Source organism: Schistocerca serialis, chromosome 6, assembly GCF_023864345.2.
Source record: "Schistocerca serialis cubense isolate TAMUIC-IGC-003099 chromosome 6, iqSchSeri2.2, whole genome shotgun sequence".
NCBI classification, from domain to species: domain Eukaryota; kingdom Metazoa; phylum Arthropoda; class Insecta; order Orthoptera; family Acrididae; genus Schistocerca; species Schistocerca serialis.
This window is the reverse complement of record NC_064643.1, coordinates 390,736,967-390,751,890: the sequence shown is the minus strand read 5'-3', so window position 1 is coordinate 390,751,890 and position 14,924 is coordinate 390,736,967. Positions and strand designations below refer to the sequence as shown.

Below are 14,924 nucleotides of genomic sequence, written 5' to 3'. Positions count from 1 at the left end.
AGATATATTATATAATGGTAAGAAAGAGATTTAGGAAGCAGGTTTCAAACTAAGACATTTCCAGGGGCAGATGTCGACTCTGACCACAATCTATTGGTTATGAACTGTAGATTAAAACTGAAGAAATTGCAAAAAGATGGGAATTTAAGGAGATGGGACCTGGATAAACTGCCTAAACCAGAGGTTGTACAGAGTTTCAGGGAGAGCATAAGGGAACAATTAACAGGAATGGGGGAAAAAAATACAGTACAAGAAGAATGGGTACCTCTGAGGGATGAAGTAGTGAAGGCAGCAGAGGATCAAGTAGGTAAAAGATGATGGCTAGTAGAAATCCTTGGGTAACAGAAGAAATATTGAATTTAATTGATGAAAGGAGAAAATATAAAAATGCAGCAAATGAAACACGCAAAAAGGAACATAAACGTCTCAAAAATGAGATCGACAGGAAGTGCAAAATGGCTAAGCAGGGATGGCTAGAGGACAAATGTAAGGATGTAGAGGCTTATCTCACTAGGGGCAAGATAGATACTGCCTACAGGAAAATTAAAGATACCTTTGGAGAAAAGAGAGGCACTTGTATGAATATCAAGAGCTTCGATGGACACCCAGTTTTAAGCAAAGAAGGGAAAGTAGAAAGGTGGAAGGAGTATACAGAGGGTCTATACAATGGCGATGTACTTGAGGACAATATTATGGAAATGGAAGAGGATGTAGATGAAGATGAAATGGGAGGTACGATACTGGGTGAAGAGTTTGACAGAGCACTGAAAGACCTGAGTCGAAACAAGGCCCCAGGAGTACACAACATTCCATTAGAACTACTGACGGCCTTGGGAGAGCCAGTCCTGACAAAACTCTACCATCTGGCTAGCAAGATGTATGAGACAGGCGAAATACCCTCAGACTTCAAGAAGAATATAATAATTCCAATCCCAAAGAAAGCAGGTGTTGACAGATGCGAAAATTACTGAACTATCACTTTAATAAGTCACAGCTGCAAAATACTAATGTGAATTCTTTACAGATGAATGGAAAAACTGGTAGAAGCCAACCTTGGGGAAGATCAGTTGTATTCCGTAGAAATGTTGGAGCATGTGAGGCAATACTGACCCTATAACTTATCTTAGAAGAAAGATTAAGGAAAGGCAAACCTACGTTTCTAGCATTTGTAGACTTAGAGAAAGCTTTTGACAATGTTGATTGGAATACCCTCTTTCAAATTCTACAGGTGGCAGGGGTAAAATACAGGGAGCGAAAGGCTATTTACAATTTGTACAGAAACCAGATGGCAGTTATAAGAGTCGAGGGACACGAAAGGGAAGCAGTGGTTGGGAAGGTAGTGAGACAGGGTTGCAGCCTCTCCCCGATGTTATTCAATCTGTATATTGAGCAAGCAGTAAAGGAAACAAAAGAAAAGTTTGGAGTAGGCATTAAAATCGATGGAGAAGAAATAAAAACTTTGAGGTTCGCTGATGACATTGTAATTCTATCAGAGACAGCAAAGGACTTCGAAGAGCAGTTGAATGGAATGGATAGTGTCTTGAAAGGAGGATATAAGATGAACATCAACAAAAGCAAAACGAGGATAATGGAATGTAGTCGAATTAAGTCGGGTGATGCTGAGGGAATTAGATTAGGAAATGAGACACTTAAAGTAGTAAAGGAGTTTTGCTATTTGGAGAGCAAAATAACTGATGATGGTTGAAGTAGAGAGGATATAAAATGTAGACTGTCAATGGCACGGAAAGCGTTTCTGAAGAAGAGAAATTTGAATCATCGAGTTTAGATTTAAGTGTCAGGAAGTCGTTTCTGAAAGTATTTGTATGGAGTGTAGCAATGTATGGAAGTGAAACATGGACGATAAATAGTTTGGACAAGAAGAGAATAGAAGCTTTCGAAATGTGGTGCTACAGAAGAATGCTGAAGATTAGATGGGCAGATCACAGAACTAATGAGGAGGTATTGAATAGAATTGGGGAGAAGAGGAGTTTGTGGCACAACTTGACTAGAAGAAGGGATTTGTTGGTAGGACATGTTCTGAGGCATCAGGGGATCACAAATTTAGCACTGAAGGGCAGTGTGGAGGGTAAAAATCGCAGAGGGAGACCAAGAGATGAATACACTAAGCAGATTCAGAAGTATGTAGGTTGCAGTAAGTACTGGGAGATGAAGCTTGCACAGGATAGAGTAGCATGGAGAGCTGCATCAAACCAGTCTCAGGACTGAAGACCACAACAACAACAACAACAACAACAACAACATGACCAATCTAAGGAAATGGGACAATTATTTGCTTAGCCACATGGACCACGCTGATCAGAGCCCTGTTTATTTTGGAATGCCATCAAAAGTTACTATTGATGTGAAGGGTGTTAAAAGTGTTCATGGCTGCTGGACTCATCTTTAGCTGCCAAGAAAAAGATGGATGAGAAATGACGTGATGCTAGGGTGAAAGTGGTTTGCACATGCGCACATGACCACCAACTCCAGCATCTTGGCATTTCAGCCTGAGATGCTGGAGTTTGTGGTCATGTGTGTATGACGTGTGTTTGCTTCTGTGTACGAATGGTGTGTATGTCTCTCTTTTACTGATGAAGGTTGTGGCTGAAAGGTTTAAGTAAGTGTCTTAATTGTGCCTGTCTGCAACTTATAATGTGTCTTCTTTACGATAATTCAAAAAGTGCTGCATATTCAATGCTATGGATCGCATAGATGATGACATGCTATGGGAGGAGTATCAGAAAGGAAGAATAGCTAGTGGGCATACAAATGATGATCATACTGGTGGTGATGATTAAAAAAGTTATACCGCAGTTGACTGGCTTAGATAGTATTGGGGGGGGGGGGGGGGGTAAGGGGAAGTGAAGATAAAAATTAATGTAAACCATTGCACCTTGGGAAATACAGAAGTGTTCGATTCCACCCATCTGCTTTGACCCATGACATCACACCATCCACCACGACTCCAATATGGCGCCTATGACGTCATTATGTAAACATGATAACAAACATGGAAATATCGAAAAACCAACACACACACATTCCACAAAAAAACTAATGACACTAACGGGACAAGCGTGGGAAATTGGGGGTTTTGGGTGGGGACAAAGTAAATATAAACACATTTAGACACACACCTCCATACCAAACCACACAAAACGACTAAAAAAAAAGCGACAACACAAAACTCCCAAAATTCCACTAAACACAATATCCTCTGGAATCAGACACTTCCCTTGACCGATGTAGCTCAACAGCAGCTCCCGTTCCCACAAACTTGCGATACCTAAACAGCCACAACCACAAATTAGAATCTAACACTTCCCTTGACCTATATGGCTCAAAACCAACTCCCGACACCAGAACACCCACAGCCACAACCACACATTGTAATGGAACACTTCCCTCGACCCTAACACACAACAAATACACTAAGAACAAGATAAATAAAAACTTACCACAACAAAGTTTCGGCACCGCAACTTAGGTCGGCCACCACAATCTCTCTCTCACACACACACACACACACACACACACACACACACACACACACAAAACCACAAACCAACGAAAAAACACACAGCAAAAAGAAAGACCCAACCCAATCCACTCACACCCAACACAACCTTCCCCCACCCCGAAATAAAATACCCATAAACAAAAACCAAGTGCAAAATAAAAAAATCTCAATCACACACTACAACTCAGCTCAACAAAATAGATCCTCCACAACTAAATCACAAACCAACCACTCCCACCCCCCTCACAAACAGTACCAGCAATTAAAACCCCACTCCCCCCCACCCTGAGCCGTAGCCACCCATCCACCCAAACCAACCTCCTTCGGCCTGTACATCTTACTAATAGCCCTTACCGTCTCATAATTTTTAAACTCTAAACTATGGTTAACAACTAAATGATTGTACCCCCTCTCACCCAACCCCCTATTAGAAGAAAAAGCATTTGAAACTACAGTGGAACCTGGTTCTATAAACTAATCAATTAACCCCACTAAATCCACCTTAGACTGCCCCACCACAACCCTGAAAACACATTCCAAACACCCACCCACCCCCCGGTACAATAGCCCCCCACACCCAGAGACCAACCACAGACTTACCCCTGCCATACTTCCTTTTCCCAAACTGTGACTTGTTCACCTCCACCAAAACCCCAGGCCCACCTAACTTACCCCTGTACTTAATAAACTCAGAACATACTTCACGACAAAACGAAAACCAGTCAAGCACCCTCCTCCCACTCACGCCAGTCTCATGCACGCAAAAACTTCGAGAGGATCTATAACAAAAGTAATACATCAACAACACAATCTCGCGCATGCGCAAACCTAGACTTCTTGAACCAGGAACCGTGACGTATGGAGTGCCATAGGTTATCCCTACAGCACCACCACATATAACCGTCCCTGGTCCGAGACGCTGGAACTTTTGCCAATGTCATTTCCTTACGACAGACAGCACACTTGACCACCTCCGCAATCAACCCAAAAACTCGTAGAAATTTGATCAGCTCCAACTGAGTCGCGCCCATCATAGTATGGAGTCGCACACTATTTATTTTATCAGTCATATCCACACCTAACAAGACCAACAACAAATTCATTTACTGACATTAACATACGACCTACAGTGAACAGCACTACAATAACTTTCACACAACACCACTAAATCATTAACTCACTGAAACCAATTCCGCTCGAAACACAGCCAAAACGCAAACCAGCCATTATAATCAGTAAGACCAAAGTGAACCCATTACACCACACAACACAAAACCCCTAAACACATCACCAGAGGGCACTACGAACCGCAACACAACACCTACAAACATGCTTTACTCACAAAACAAACTCCGCGCCGACATGACGTCACACACCACAACAGCCTTGCATCACTGGTCAAAGCCAGCGGGTTGGGTCGGACGCTTTGGTTGACCCGCACCTTGTAATACTCATTAATAAATAGAATACGTATAACGTCAACTTTATCACAGTTTGTGTGTGTGTGTGTGTGTGTGTGTGTGTGTGTGTGTGTGTGAGAGAGAGAGAGAGAGAGAGAGAGAGAGAGAGAGAGAGAGAGAGAGAGAGAGAGAGACTGACTTTGTGCAGCTTACAATAACAATGGCATGAGGGACTGCACTGTGAAGGGGTGACATAACAGCAGAGAAATGGGAGACTCAGACGAAGAGTATGTGTGGATGGTGGATGAGAAAGTTAGGTTTCTGGGGTATGGTGGAGCTGAGAGGCAAGTGTGAGGTGGGGGATTACAGGAGATTGAGACGTGGAGAATCATGTGGACATGTCTTGCGAAGATAAACACCCATCTATGTAGTTCAGAAAATCTGGTGCTGGGGTGTGGAGGAGGGGGGGGGGGGGGGGGGGGGGCTCCAGATAGTATGGGTTGTAAAGCAGGTATTCGTGAAACTGAGTATGTACAGCAGATGTGTTCCCCATTGGATGGTCAACTCTGTTCCTGGTCACAGTTTGGTAGTGGACATTTATCCAAGTGGATAGTTGGTCAGAGGTCTCATCCTCCATCATTCATTTGTGACCTACATAATCACCAATAAAACTGAAAAACTTGATCCATAATCCAGAATGAGATATTCACTCTGCAGCGGAGTGTGCGCTGATATGAAGCTTCCTGGCAGATTAAAACTGTGTACCGGACCGAGACTCGAACTCGGGACCTGGCCCGCGAAAGGCAAAGGTCCCGAGTTCGAGTCCTGGTCCGGCACACAGTTCTAATCTGCCAGGAAGTTTCTTTATCCATAATATCTAAATCAGACACGTGAGTTACTAAGAAAAATTACTTATATTTGGCTTTCAGATGTGCAACACAATAACAATATCTGTAACTGTGTGTGTTGGCACAATGGCAGTTTTAAATACTACAGGACAATATTGAACAAATGAAGAACTTGACATGTCTATATTCATGACAATACAATATGCACTAACAAGTAAAAAGAGGAGTTTTGGAATGCCCCCGTAACTCTGTCTAATTTGTGATGAATCTGTGTTGATTGTTATGGATTAGGGACCAGGTTCTAAGAACACAGTTCTTTCAAGATGCTCGTGGTAACTCTGGATTATGACTGGCTTTTATTTAGAATTTCTCTTAGCTGATAAAATGTCTATAATTTTTGCATGTCGGCATAAATTAAGGTGCTGGGGTCTGAACACAAATTAATACACAGTCCTTGTTATAGATATATCAGCATATTAGGCACCTTCAGAAGTCTGATACAACTTAATTTTCGTACCACTTGCTTCTGATATTCTACAAATGAAAGATAGCAAACCAAAGATCAGATACAGCATAAAATCAAGAAAGGCATCAACAGGAGATAAATGTAAAGGAAGATTAGGATCTAATGTGCAAAAACTTCGTGAGGCAGAGCATAATCATGGACAAGAAAATGGTGGGGGAAGGGAAATGGCTGTGCCCTTTTCAATACAGCCATGCTGCTATTCATCTTTGTAGAGACAATGAAATTGCAGAACATCTAAAAAAGGATGGCCAGATAGAAATTTGAATCTTGTTTTCTCCCAAGGCTGGTCCAATGTCTTTGGAACCACTAGCTTTGTTTTATTAAAACAGTTTTCTGTTAAATGTGATTTGAGACTTTCTCGGCGTATTCCATTCGTGAAATCTTCTCGGGTGATCAGCCGAGTAAAGGCGTCGTCTTCTCGCAACGTTTCGAAGGGTTTCGTACCCATCATCTTCAAGCGAAGAAGATGATGGGTACGAAACCCTTCGAAACGTTGCGAGAAGACGACGCCTTTACTCGGCTGATCACCCGAGAAGATTTCAGGAAAGTTTTCTGTTATTTTGTCCCACACTTCCACATTAGTTGCTTACCACATTAGCATCAAAATGTATCTTAATTTAAAGCTGATAAAAATTTGATAAACATTTTAATAACAGAAAATGTCTAAATTGCTGTGTAAATTCTACTTGCCAAAACGAAAAGGTTTAATCTAAATCATCAACTGGAAACATAATATGGATGTCATATTTTCATTTATGTCTTACGTTTTCTCTCTTCAGAGTGTTGATGAAAGCTTTTGCACGCTGAACTTGCTGCCCATCTGTGAAAAATATTACAAGACATGATTCCCCATCCATTGTCTTGTGTGGTCCCCAAGTGTATGGCACAACACTTTTATCTTCAAGCAAAGACAGATTTAACCTACAAGACAAATTGATACATTTCATGAGCATTAGTTTGAAAACTATTCAGTCATAATTGCTGACGAATACTTAATAGTCACAACAATAGCCTTTCATGCTTACTTTTTCAGTTCTTCTGCTTTTGGAATGGAGATATAATCATGGATTGTTATTGTATCGGGAAGAAGGCACCAATTATTTTCTCCTTCTACAGGTGTGTAGTCATGAATGACACTCCACTCATTATTAAATGCACTTAACCCTGCTTGATGAAACTGATCTGCAATTTCCATACTCATTTATATGAATTAACTACAGAAAACTGGATGTAATATAGTAGATACAATAAAAAGGAAAACACAAACAAAAGATATTTAGTACATTCTCCATAAGGAAATTATTGGAATAACTATAAAAACTACATTACCTTCGAGGTCATCATAATACAACTGATAACAGCCAAAGTGCATACTAGTTGATGCTTCTATGACAGGTTGTGTTGGGCAACATAAAAATACATCTATTTTCCTGCAGTCACAGGATCGAAACTGTCCACAAGCCACAACACAAGAACAGTCCTTGCAGTTTCTCAGAAAAATGCTGGAACAAGGAGAACAGCAAAGCCTTGTACAACTCAGTGTCACACAGTAACACGTAACCTGAAATTGAAACAATCAGACACGGCACACTACTTGGGTTCTCTGTTACTTCAAACATACATTAATGAACTCTCACTTACAGTGACACGGCATGGAAATTTTTATCTCCTCTACAGATGATACAAATACGAGTGAAAAAAAAGCACTAGTTCTCACTTACTGAGGAGACAGCTATTAAAATATCTAAAAACCTACCAATATATCTCAAAGTAAATGGATGGCATTCTAAGTTAAAAATGACCCATTATACAAACTACAGTAATTCTCATATAATGCTAGTAGCTGTAACTACTGACTATTCAGATGCCAAAATTACAGCAGAAAATCTCTGCTCACGACCTGGAAGTTATACATATCCAAGGAAGATGGAACATTGTGCTTTATGCAATGGTAACTGTGAATCAGGAAGCAGTATGTTATCGACAAAAACTCCACAGTTTAAGGCCAAATGACCATCCTGTGAGAAACACTATCATCTGGATTGCTTCTTTGATGTGTGTTGATTTATGATGTGATTAGAAAGATGGCACATTCAATTCCCCTCCCCCCCCCCCCCCCCCCAAGAAAATAGCATTAAGGTTTTCTCTATCTAATTCTTATGCAGAAACTAATTTGAAAGCATTATCAAAAATAAAAAGGTTTATAATAGTGAATCAAGTTTTGAGATTTGTTGTTTTATAAATTAAACCGAGCATCAGGCCTCACTGGATAGATACTTCAGCAGGTTTGGTATAATACTATTTCATGCTACTGTAAACATAAACTCCGCCCACAAGCCCTAGCGGACCCAGTGGTACTGACTGGCCACCGTGTCATTCTCAGCCTACAGGTGTCACCTGATGTGGACATGGAGGGGCAGGTGGTCAGCACACCGCTCTCCTGGCCATATGTCAGTTTCTGAGACCGGAGCCACTACTTCTCCATCAAGTAGCTCCTCAGTTTGCCCCACAAGGACAGAGTGCATCCTGCTTGCCAAACAGCGCTTGGCACACTGGATGGTCACCCATCCAAGTGCTAGCTCGGCCTGACTGCGCTTAACTTTAGTAATCTGACGGGAACTGGAGTTACCACTGCGGCAAGGCCATTGATGCACATGGTACTGTACATAGCTGTAAATGGTAAATATGATATGACTGGCATCATTAGGCATAATATAAGCAAAGTGCCTGTGAATATAATACGTCCTGAATGGCATTAAGGCCTGTGAGTTGATGTCAGTGTCACATGATAACAAAGTTGTTAAATGTCTACTAAGTAATATGCAGCAGTGTAAATGAAATTTCTCACATAAAAATATGCACATAAACTAGCCTAATAATTCCTGTCTCGGACAGGAAATAAGGATAGGTTGGGGAAAAATATGAAGGAAGAGCTGGTCACTTAGGCCACAGTAAAGGGAAGGATCTGCATGCTTTGAAGATGTATGTAGTATACATTTCCTTTTAAGCTATCGCGCGTTATTCCTCTCACAATCCCACAGAAAAAACTAATACTTCTCCTAGCTCGAACAGTGTGTGCACTCTAAGGTGTATTTAGTTAAGTATTAAATATGCACATCCTAGAAGCAAGCAATTTACTAGCTACAAAAATCGTTTTCTTTTGTCATTTGACACACATTTTCTGTGGAGTGATTTCTTCTATTCCACGGAAGACAACTATAATTCATCCGGGCAGTAGCACAATACATGTTAACAGTATAATATAATGTAATATTTTAGCCATTTTACTGTATTGTAGTTAAATAAATAGAACACACTTTATTTCTTGCTACATATCCGATTCTTCTCTATGGGTTTGTTGTGTATGATTTACATAATCTAACGTAAAATTTCTAAAAACTGTTTTTTTAATGACATGCACTATTTTATGTATTGGTTTTTTAACGGTATGCACTATTTTATGTATATTCTGCTGTAAATCGCGTTTTATCATTTGACAAATGGTGGCTACAGACATGACACCTAACTCACCTGCCCTTTACAGCACCTATTACAAATTTACAATTCACACAATCGTCGATAGTTATGGTATTTATATGATCTAATAAATATACAGTTGATGTTTTGCATTTCTGAATAACAAACTGTTGGCCATTAATTGTTCCCGGCAGCTTCCAAATTTCTTCGTTGTCCAAATTTTCCACAGTAAAATCTTTCAGGTTGACTTTATCTCGTTTGTCCCTAAGAATGAAATATGGATGATAAAAAAAATGGATAGATTTAGAAAAATGGAACGAAAGGAGAAAAGTTAACAAAAACTGTCAAATTATTGACAGTGTCATACCACGAATATTCCTTTACTTTTGAATCTTTAGTATCCTGTCGCCTTCCCTTGTGGAAAAGACATCCCATAATCGATGCTTTTTCCTGCTGCAAATTCAGCCACTGCACAAAATACTGTTCTAGCAGTGTTTGTTTTCGATAAGATACCCGACCCACGCCATAAGCCATTTGTTTACACACCACTATAATCTCTGACGAGCGAGTAACATATCGTGTTACATTTTCGGTTACGGATTGAAATCTGAAATTTTATTAATTTATTGCATATAGCGACCCTATATTACATTTAAGGGGGAGGTAACGTAGTTCCTTAAAACAAAAGTATGAAAATATATTCTTTCAGTATAAATAGTCGCATTAACTTTGATCGAGGCATAGTATTTACAATAAAAGTCTGCTGCTGCTCACTGCCGCGAAGTGGGGGGGCGCAGAAGGCGAGATCCGAGAGTGTAGTCCAACGTACTAACATAGTTGAGCGGTAGTCGAAGAGATCAAAAACGAACGCATAGACGAAACATGGGCTACAAATATTATGATTCCCCAGACGGGCAAGACTGTTTGAAAAAAATGTGGTATACCACAAAAATTGGAGCACTTATCGGCCTTGGACTGTCGTCATTTGACGTTATTATGTATTCTCGGCCAAAAGGTTATTTTCCTACATTAATGAGATATGGATATATTACCCTTCCCATTATGGGAATGGCAGCCTCATTTTCTGCCACAACATGTATCGCCACGAATGCTCGCGGGAAGGACGGAAAACTTAACTATTTCCTGGGTGGCTGTGCTGCTGGTGGAGTGTTCGGGGCGTGGAGGAGGAGTATTTTTGCTGGATTTCTTGGTTGTGTGGCGCTGGGTGGCTTCGCTGTCGCCAAGAAGCTGTCAATTGAAGAAGGTTGGGAGTTCATCGGTAAACCTCCAGGACATATCCATGGATCTCTTCGAGGGGTACGACAGGACTGGACTATAACTGATCACCGTCCAGGAAACTGGAAGGTTTCAGAGTAACTGTATACAACTGATTAATGTGTATATTAGCAGCTTTAGATGAATGTGATCAGTGACATTACCTGTCGAGAGTCTGTGTAGCTTATTTAATGTGAATAAAGCAAAATTGTTATCTAATGGCTGTTGTATGCTTTTACTTATGCTTTTTATTTATACATACATGACCTGCATCAAATAAGAAAATGTAATGTATGGCAATGAAGTAGACGTTTTACAATGCTTTCTCTGGTAATCTTTGGGAAACTAGTTTGGAATTATATTTTGATGTAGCATAGCCTGGTTACAATTGAAATTAATTTTGGCACCCCCTCCCCCCAGTTCCTGATTGTTTAATAAGGATCCATGAAAGGCAGTTGGAAAGTGCAATATTATATAAATATGCATGAATGTCAACAACTTTGAAACTGTGCTGTCAAGGAAAGTCTGTATTATAAGTTGTAGAGAGGTGCAATGAAAATGCAAATTACCGAAATGAAATTCATGCTTTCTTCACAATGAATTCTTGTTTTATTGATGTGTCCATATGACAACTGATATCTTAAATATTAAGTACTTTCATTTGACTGTCTTTTGATAGTGTTTTCATCATTGTTCAAATTTGTTGTTTGCAGCATATTACATGTTAACATGACGGAGAAGGTATCATGCAACTTTTCTATTACACTAAACAATAATATCCTGAAAATTTTAATTCACCTATTTATTCATTGTTTCATGAATTCAATCAAGAAAGAGAAACATTAGTGGTGTGAAATGAGTCAAGGGTGACATTAACGTAAGACAGTCTCGATTTTTATGTTGAAGTAACAATAAACTGTCGCCATAGTGCTTAATGCCATGTAAATTTAATAAAGTAAAGTGGTAAGGAAGCTGCTGCTCCTTCAATTTATTGTATAGCTGCCGTAGGCAGTTTAATATTTACTTGGTTACAACAGCATTTTTCAAAGAAGCTGGTTTTTACATCTATGGATACTGAGATTATGCGTAATACATTTTTAGTTGTAACAAACAGTGCTAATCGTCATGTGGCTAACAGAACCTTCCAGTGCCCGTATCTAGCTATTCTGATAATTTATAAAAAGAGTAGCTAATGATGTATGCTTTTAAGTTTAGTTTGAATTGGTAGGAATTACCAATTTTGTGCTTTATATTAGATGGAGCTTATTGAATATGTTACCTCCAGAGTATATAACTGAAGCATGGACAAGACAAATCATTACCTTTATCCATGCAACACAACTAGGAAGTAATACTGAAGATGTACCAGAGAAACAAAATAATAGCTACAGGCCTAGTATACGTAATGTGGTTGTGGTACTACGGGCGACCTGTATCAGTGGTTCTACACTTTTTCGACTGTGGTCAGTTACACACACTGACGACAACTTACCCTTATCTTCACTCTCCCACATCTGTTGCACAGGCATGTGGTCTGGTCCCTTTAATCGCACAAACCAACCAACAGGCATGTGACTACATCTGGATTTCAGGCATAGGTTCACATCAAAAAGATTTACAGGAGGAAGGTCAGCCACTATATCTATTCCAAATTTTTCTTTGCAGGTAAACTTCTATGTACCAATATCAAAACCACTGAGAAATATTTTTGGATATTTCTCCCTTTACTTTTCAGTTTAATTGTAATTTTCTTATGTGATGTTGCATAAATTACTCGCTCACAATTGACTTGATATCACTCCCAAGCAGATTTTGTTGACTAGATTATTAATTTTTGTAGTGACTAGGCATCTTATGCATTTAAGAATGTAAATGTGTGCAAGAAAACTAATTTCATATCTTAACATTTTTCTTAATATTGTTATTACATATCACATTACTACTGCCAGTGATTGTGGCGTGCAAAGAACACACAAAGGTATGTCAGACTGCAAGAGCACAATTTAATCTGTAAATGTGGTGACATTCTGAACATTTATAAGTGTTTCTTTAATTATACAAGTGTGAGGTAGGAGTTCTTACCTACCACCTTTTACACATTACAGTCATAGAAATCGTCTGGGGTTGCATGAGGCATGGGAACTTCAATTCTCTCATAGGAACAGCAATTGAAATTATTCTATGGAACAGAAGGGGTTGTCAAGGAGAAACTTTAAGTTCTTTTTTTTATCCAAATTTTACTTTGCTGTCCATTGGAAATTTTACATCACCAGGTAAGTTATGAAAAATATTGGTTGCAGCATTGTACACCCCTTTATGTGCTTAAGGCAATCTTAATGTGGTGTGTTGAATGTCATTTTTCCTTCTGGTATTGTAATTCTGTTTGTCATTATTCCTTTTACACTGAAGTAAGCTAGATTATTTGCAAAGGGAATGAATATACTGTGAAGCAGTTGTCAGAGTGCCTAACTCCTTAAACAGATGTATTTATTCAGGCTTTCCCAGTGATCTGGTGACATGTTGAATAATTGGAATCTCTGCTTGATGTTTGTGTCCTTCACACCTGGTATTTTGACAGCTTAACTCGCTGTCTTCTTTCAGGAGTCACCTGAGAACGATTCATAGGTGGATAGTGTTCAGTATCCCTAGGATCATGGTCGTTATCTGAGGTGTGTCAAAGCCGGTGTGTAATTTTCTGTTGCTCTGTCACATGGCTGTTTCCTTGATCTCTACTTCTGTTTCTTGCTGGGCATTCTGTAACCAGTTTGCATCACATGGGATGTTCCGTCCGTGGTCCACGTCCATCAGGAGTGGCTCCAATGGTCCTCTCTCGCACTGGTGTTCCAAATGCCAGCTACGCCCAGCTTGACCGTCTTCTGTGGTTGTGGTCATCATCTGAGGTGTGTCAAACCAAATTTGTAATGTCTGGTGCTCTTGCTCATGGCTGGTTTCTTGGTCTGCACTTCTATTTCTTGCAAAATCTTGAAGTGTCCTATGTTGAGTTTTCAGAAGCCCAAGAGTGAGGTCCCAAGCAATGCTGAGCTGGTATCCAGTTACAGTTGATGAGATTCTCAATGACCGTTATCTCAATGGATTCTTTCATAACACTGCCCCAGTATCTTGGCTTCTGTGTGATAGTGGTGGGTGTCTTTGTAATTTATTGAGTGACCAAGTTCTAGACAGTGTTCTGCTATGGCTGATTTTGTTGCCTGTCTGAGTCTGGTGTGCCTCTCGTGTTCTTTACACCTGATGTTCACAGTCCTGGTGGTCTGGCTGATGTATGACATTCCACATTGGCATGGGATGTTGTAAATACCGAGCTTGCGTAGCCCCAGGTCATCCTTTACATTCCCCAGCATTGTCCCAAATTTAGTGGGTGGGCAAAATACCAACTTGATGTAATCCTTCATGAGAATTCTGCTGATCTTGACAGAGATCAGTCCAGCGCATGGCAGGTATGCCGTCTTCTTTGCCTTTTCTGGTTCAACTTCTGGATCCTGTGGCTGACTGACAGGTCAAAGTGCCTTCTGGATCTCTCTAGAGGAAATCCCATTTTTGCTGAACACCAATTATAAGTGTTCTATTTCTGTCGCAAAAACTGTCAGGATTGACAGATCATATGTCCTTCGGACTAGAGTTTTGCGCACTCCATTCTGCTGTGCTGGCAGTGGCAGCTATTGGCTTGCAGGTATAGGTCAGTGTGAGTTGGTATGTGGTACACACTGAGCCCAAATGTGCCATATGCCTTTCTCTTGACTAGTATATCCAGGAATGGAAATTGTCCCTCCTTCTCCAGTTCCATCGTGAATTTTATGTTTGTTGTTGTTGTTGTTTGCAGTAGTTACTGGGAGATGAAGAAGCTTGCACAGGATAGAGTA

General features: G+C 40.1%; 2 protein-coding genes across 2 annotated transcripts in view; one reads left to right on the top strand and one right to left on the bottom strand.

Annotated features, from left to right (window-relative positions):
- Positions 1-10,330, bottom strand: part of LOC126483622 (protein XRP2-like) — a 51,790-nt gene extending 41,460 nt beyond the window's left edge. The window contains exons 1-5 of the mRNA XM_050106666.1: positions 10,139-10,330; positions 9,826-10,035; positions 7,624-7,796; positions 7,320-7,476; positions 7,059-7,215 (exon numbers count right to left, since the gene is read on the bottom strand). Of these exons, the coding sequence (XP_049962623.1) occupies positions 7,059-7,215; positions 7,320-7,476; positions 7,624-7,796; positions 9,826-10,035; positions 10,139-10,305 (864 nt within the window). The 5' untranslated portion in view covers positions 10,306-10,330. The remainder of the gene's footprint in view (positions 1-7,058; positions 7,216-7,319; positions 7,477-7,623; positions 7,797-9,825; positions 10,036-10,138) is intronic.
- Positions 10,331-10,531: 201 nt separating this feature from the next.
- On the top strand, positions 10,532-11,265 carry LOC126483626 (NADH dehydrogenase [ubiquinone] 1 alpha subcomplex subunit 11). The gene has a single exon (XM_050106669.1). The coding sequence runs from the start codon at positions 10,654-10,656 to the stop codon at positions 11,146-11,148; it is 495 nt and encodes a 164-aa protein (XP_049962626.1). The 5' UTR covers positions 10,532-10,653; the 3' UTR covers positions 11,149-11,265.
- The last annotated feature ends 3,659 nt before the right edge of the window (positions 11,266-14,924 follow it).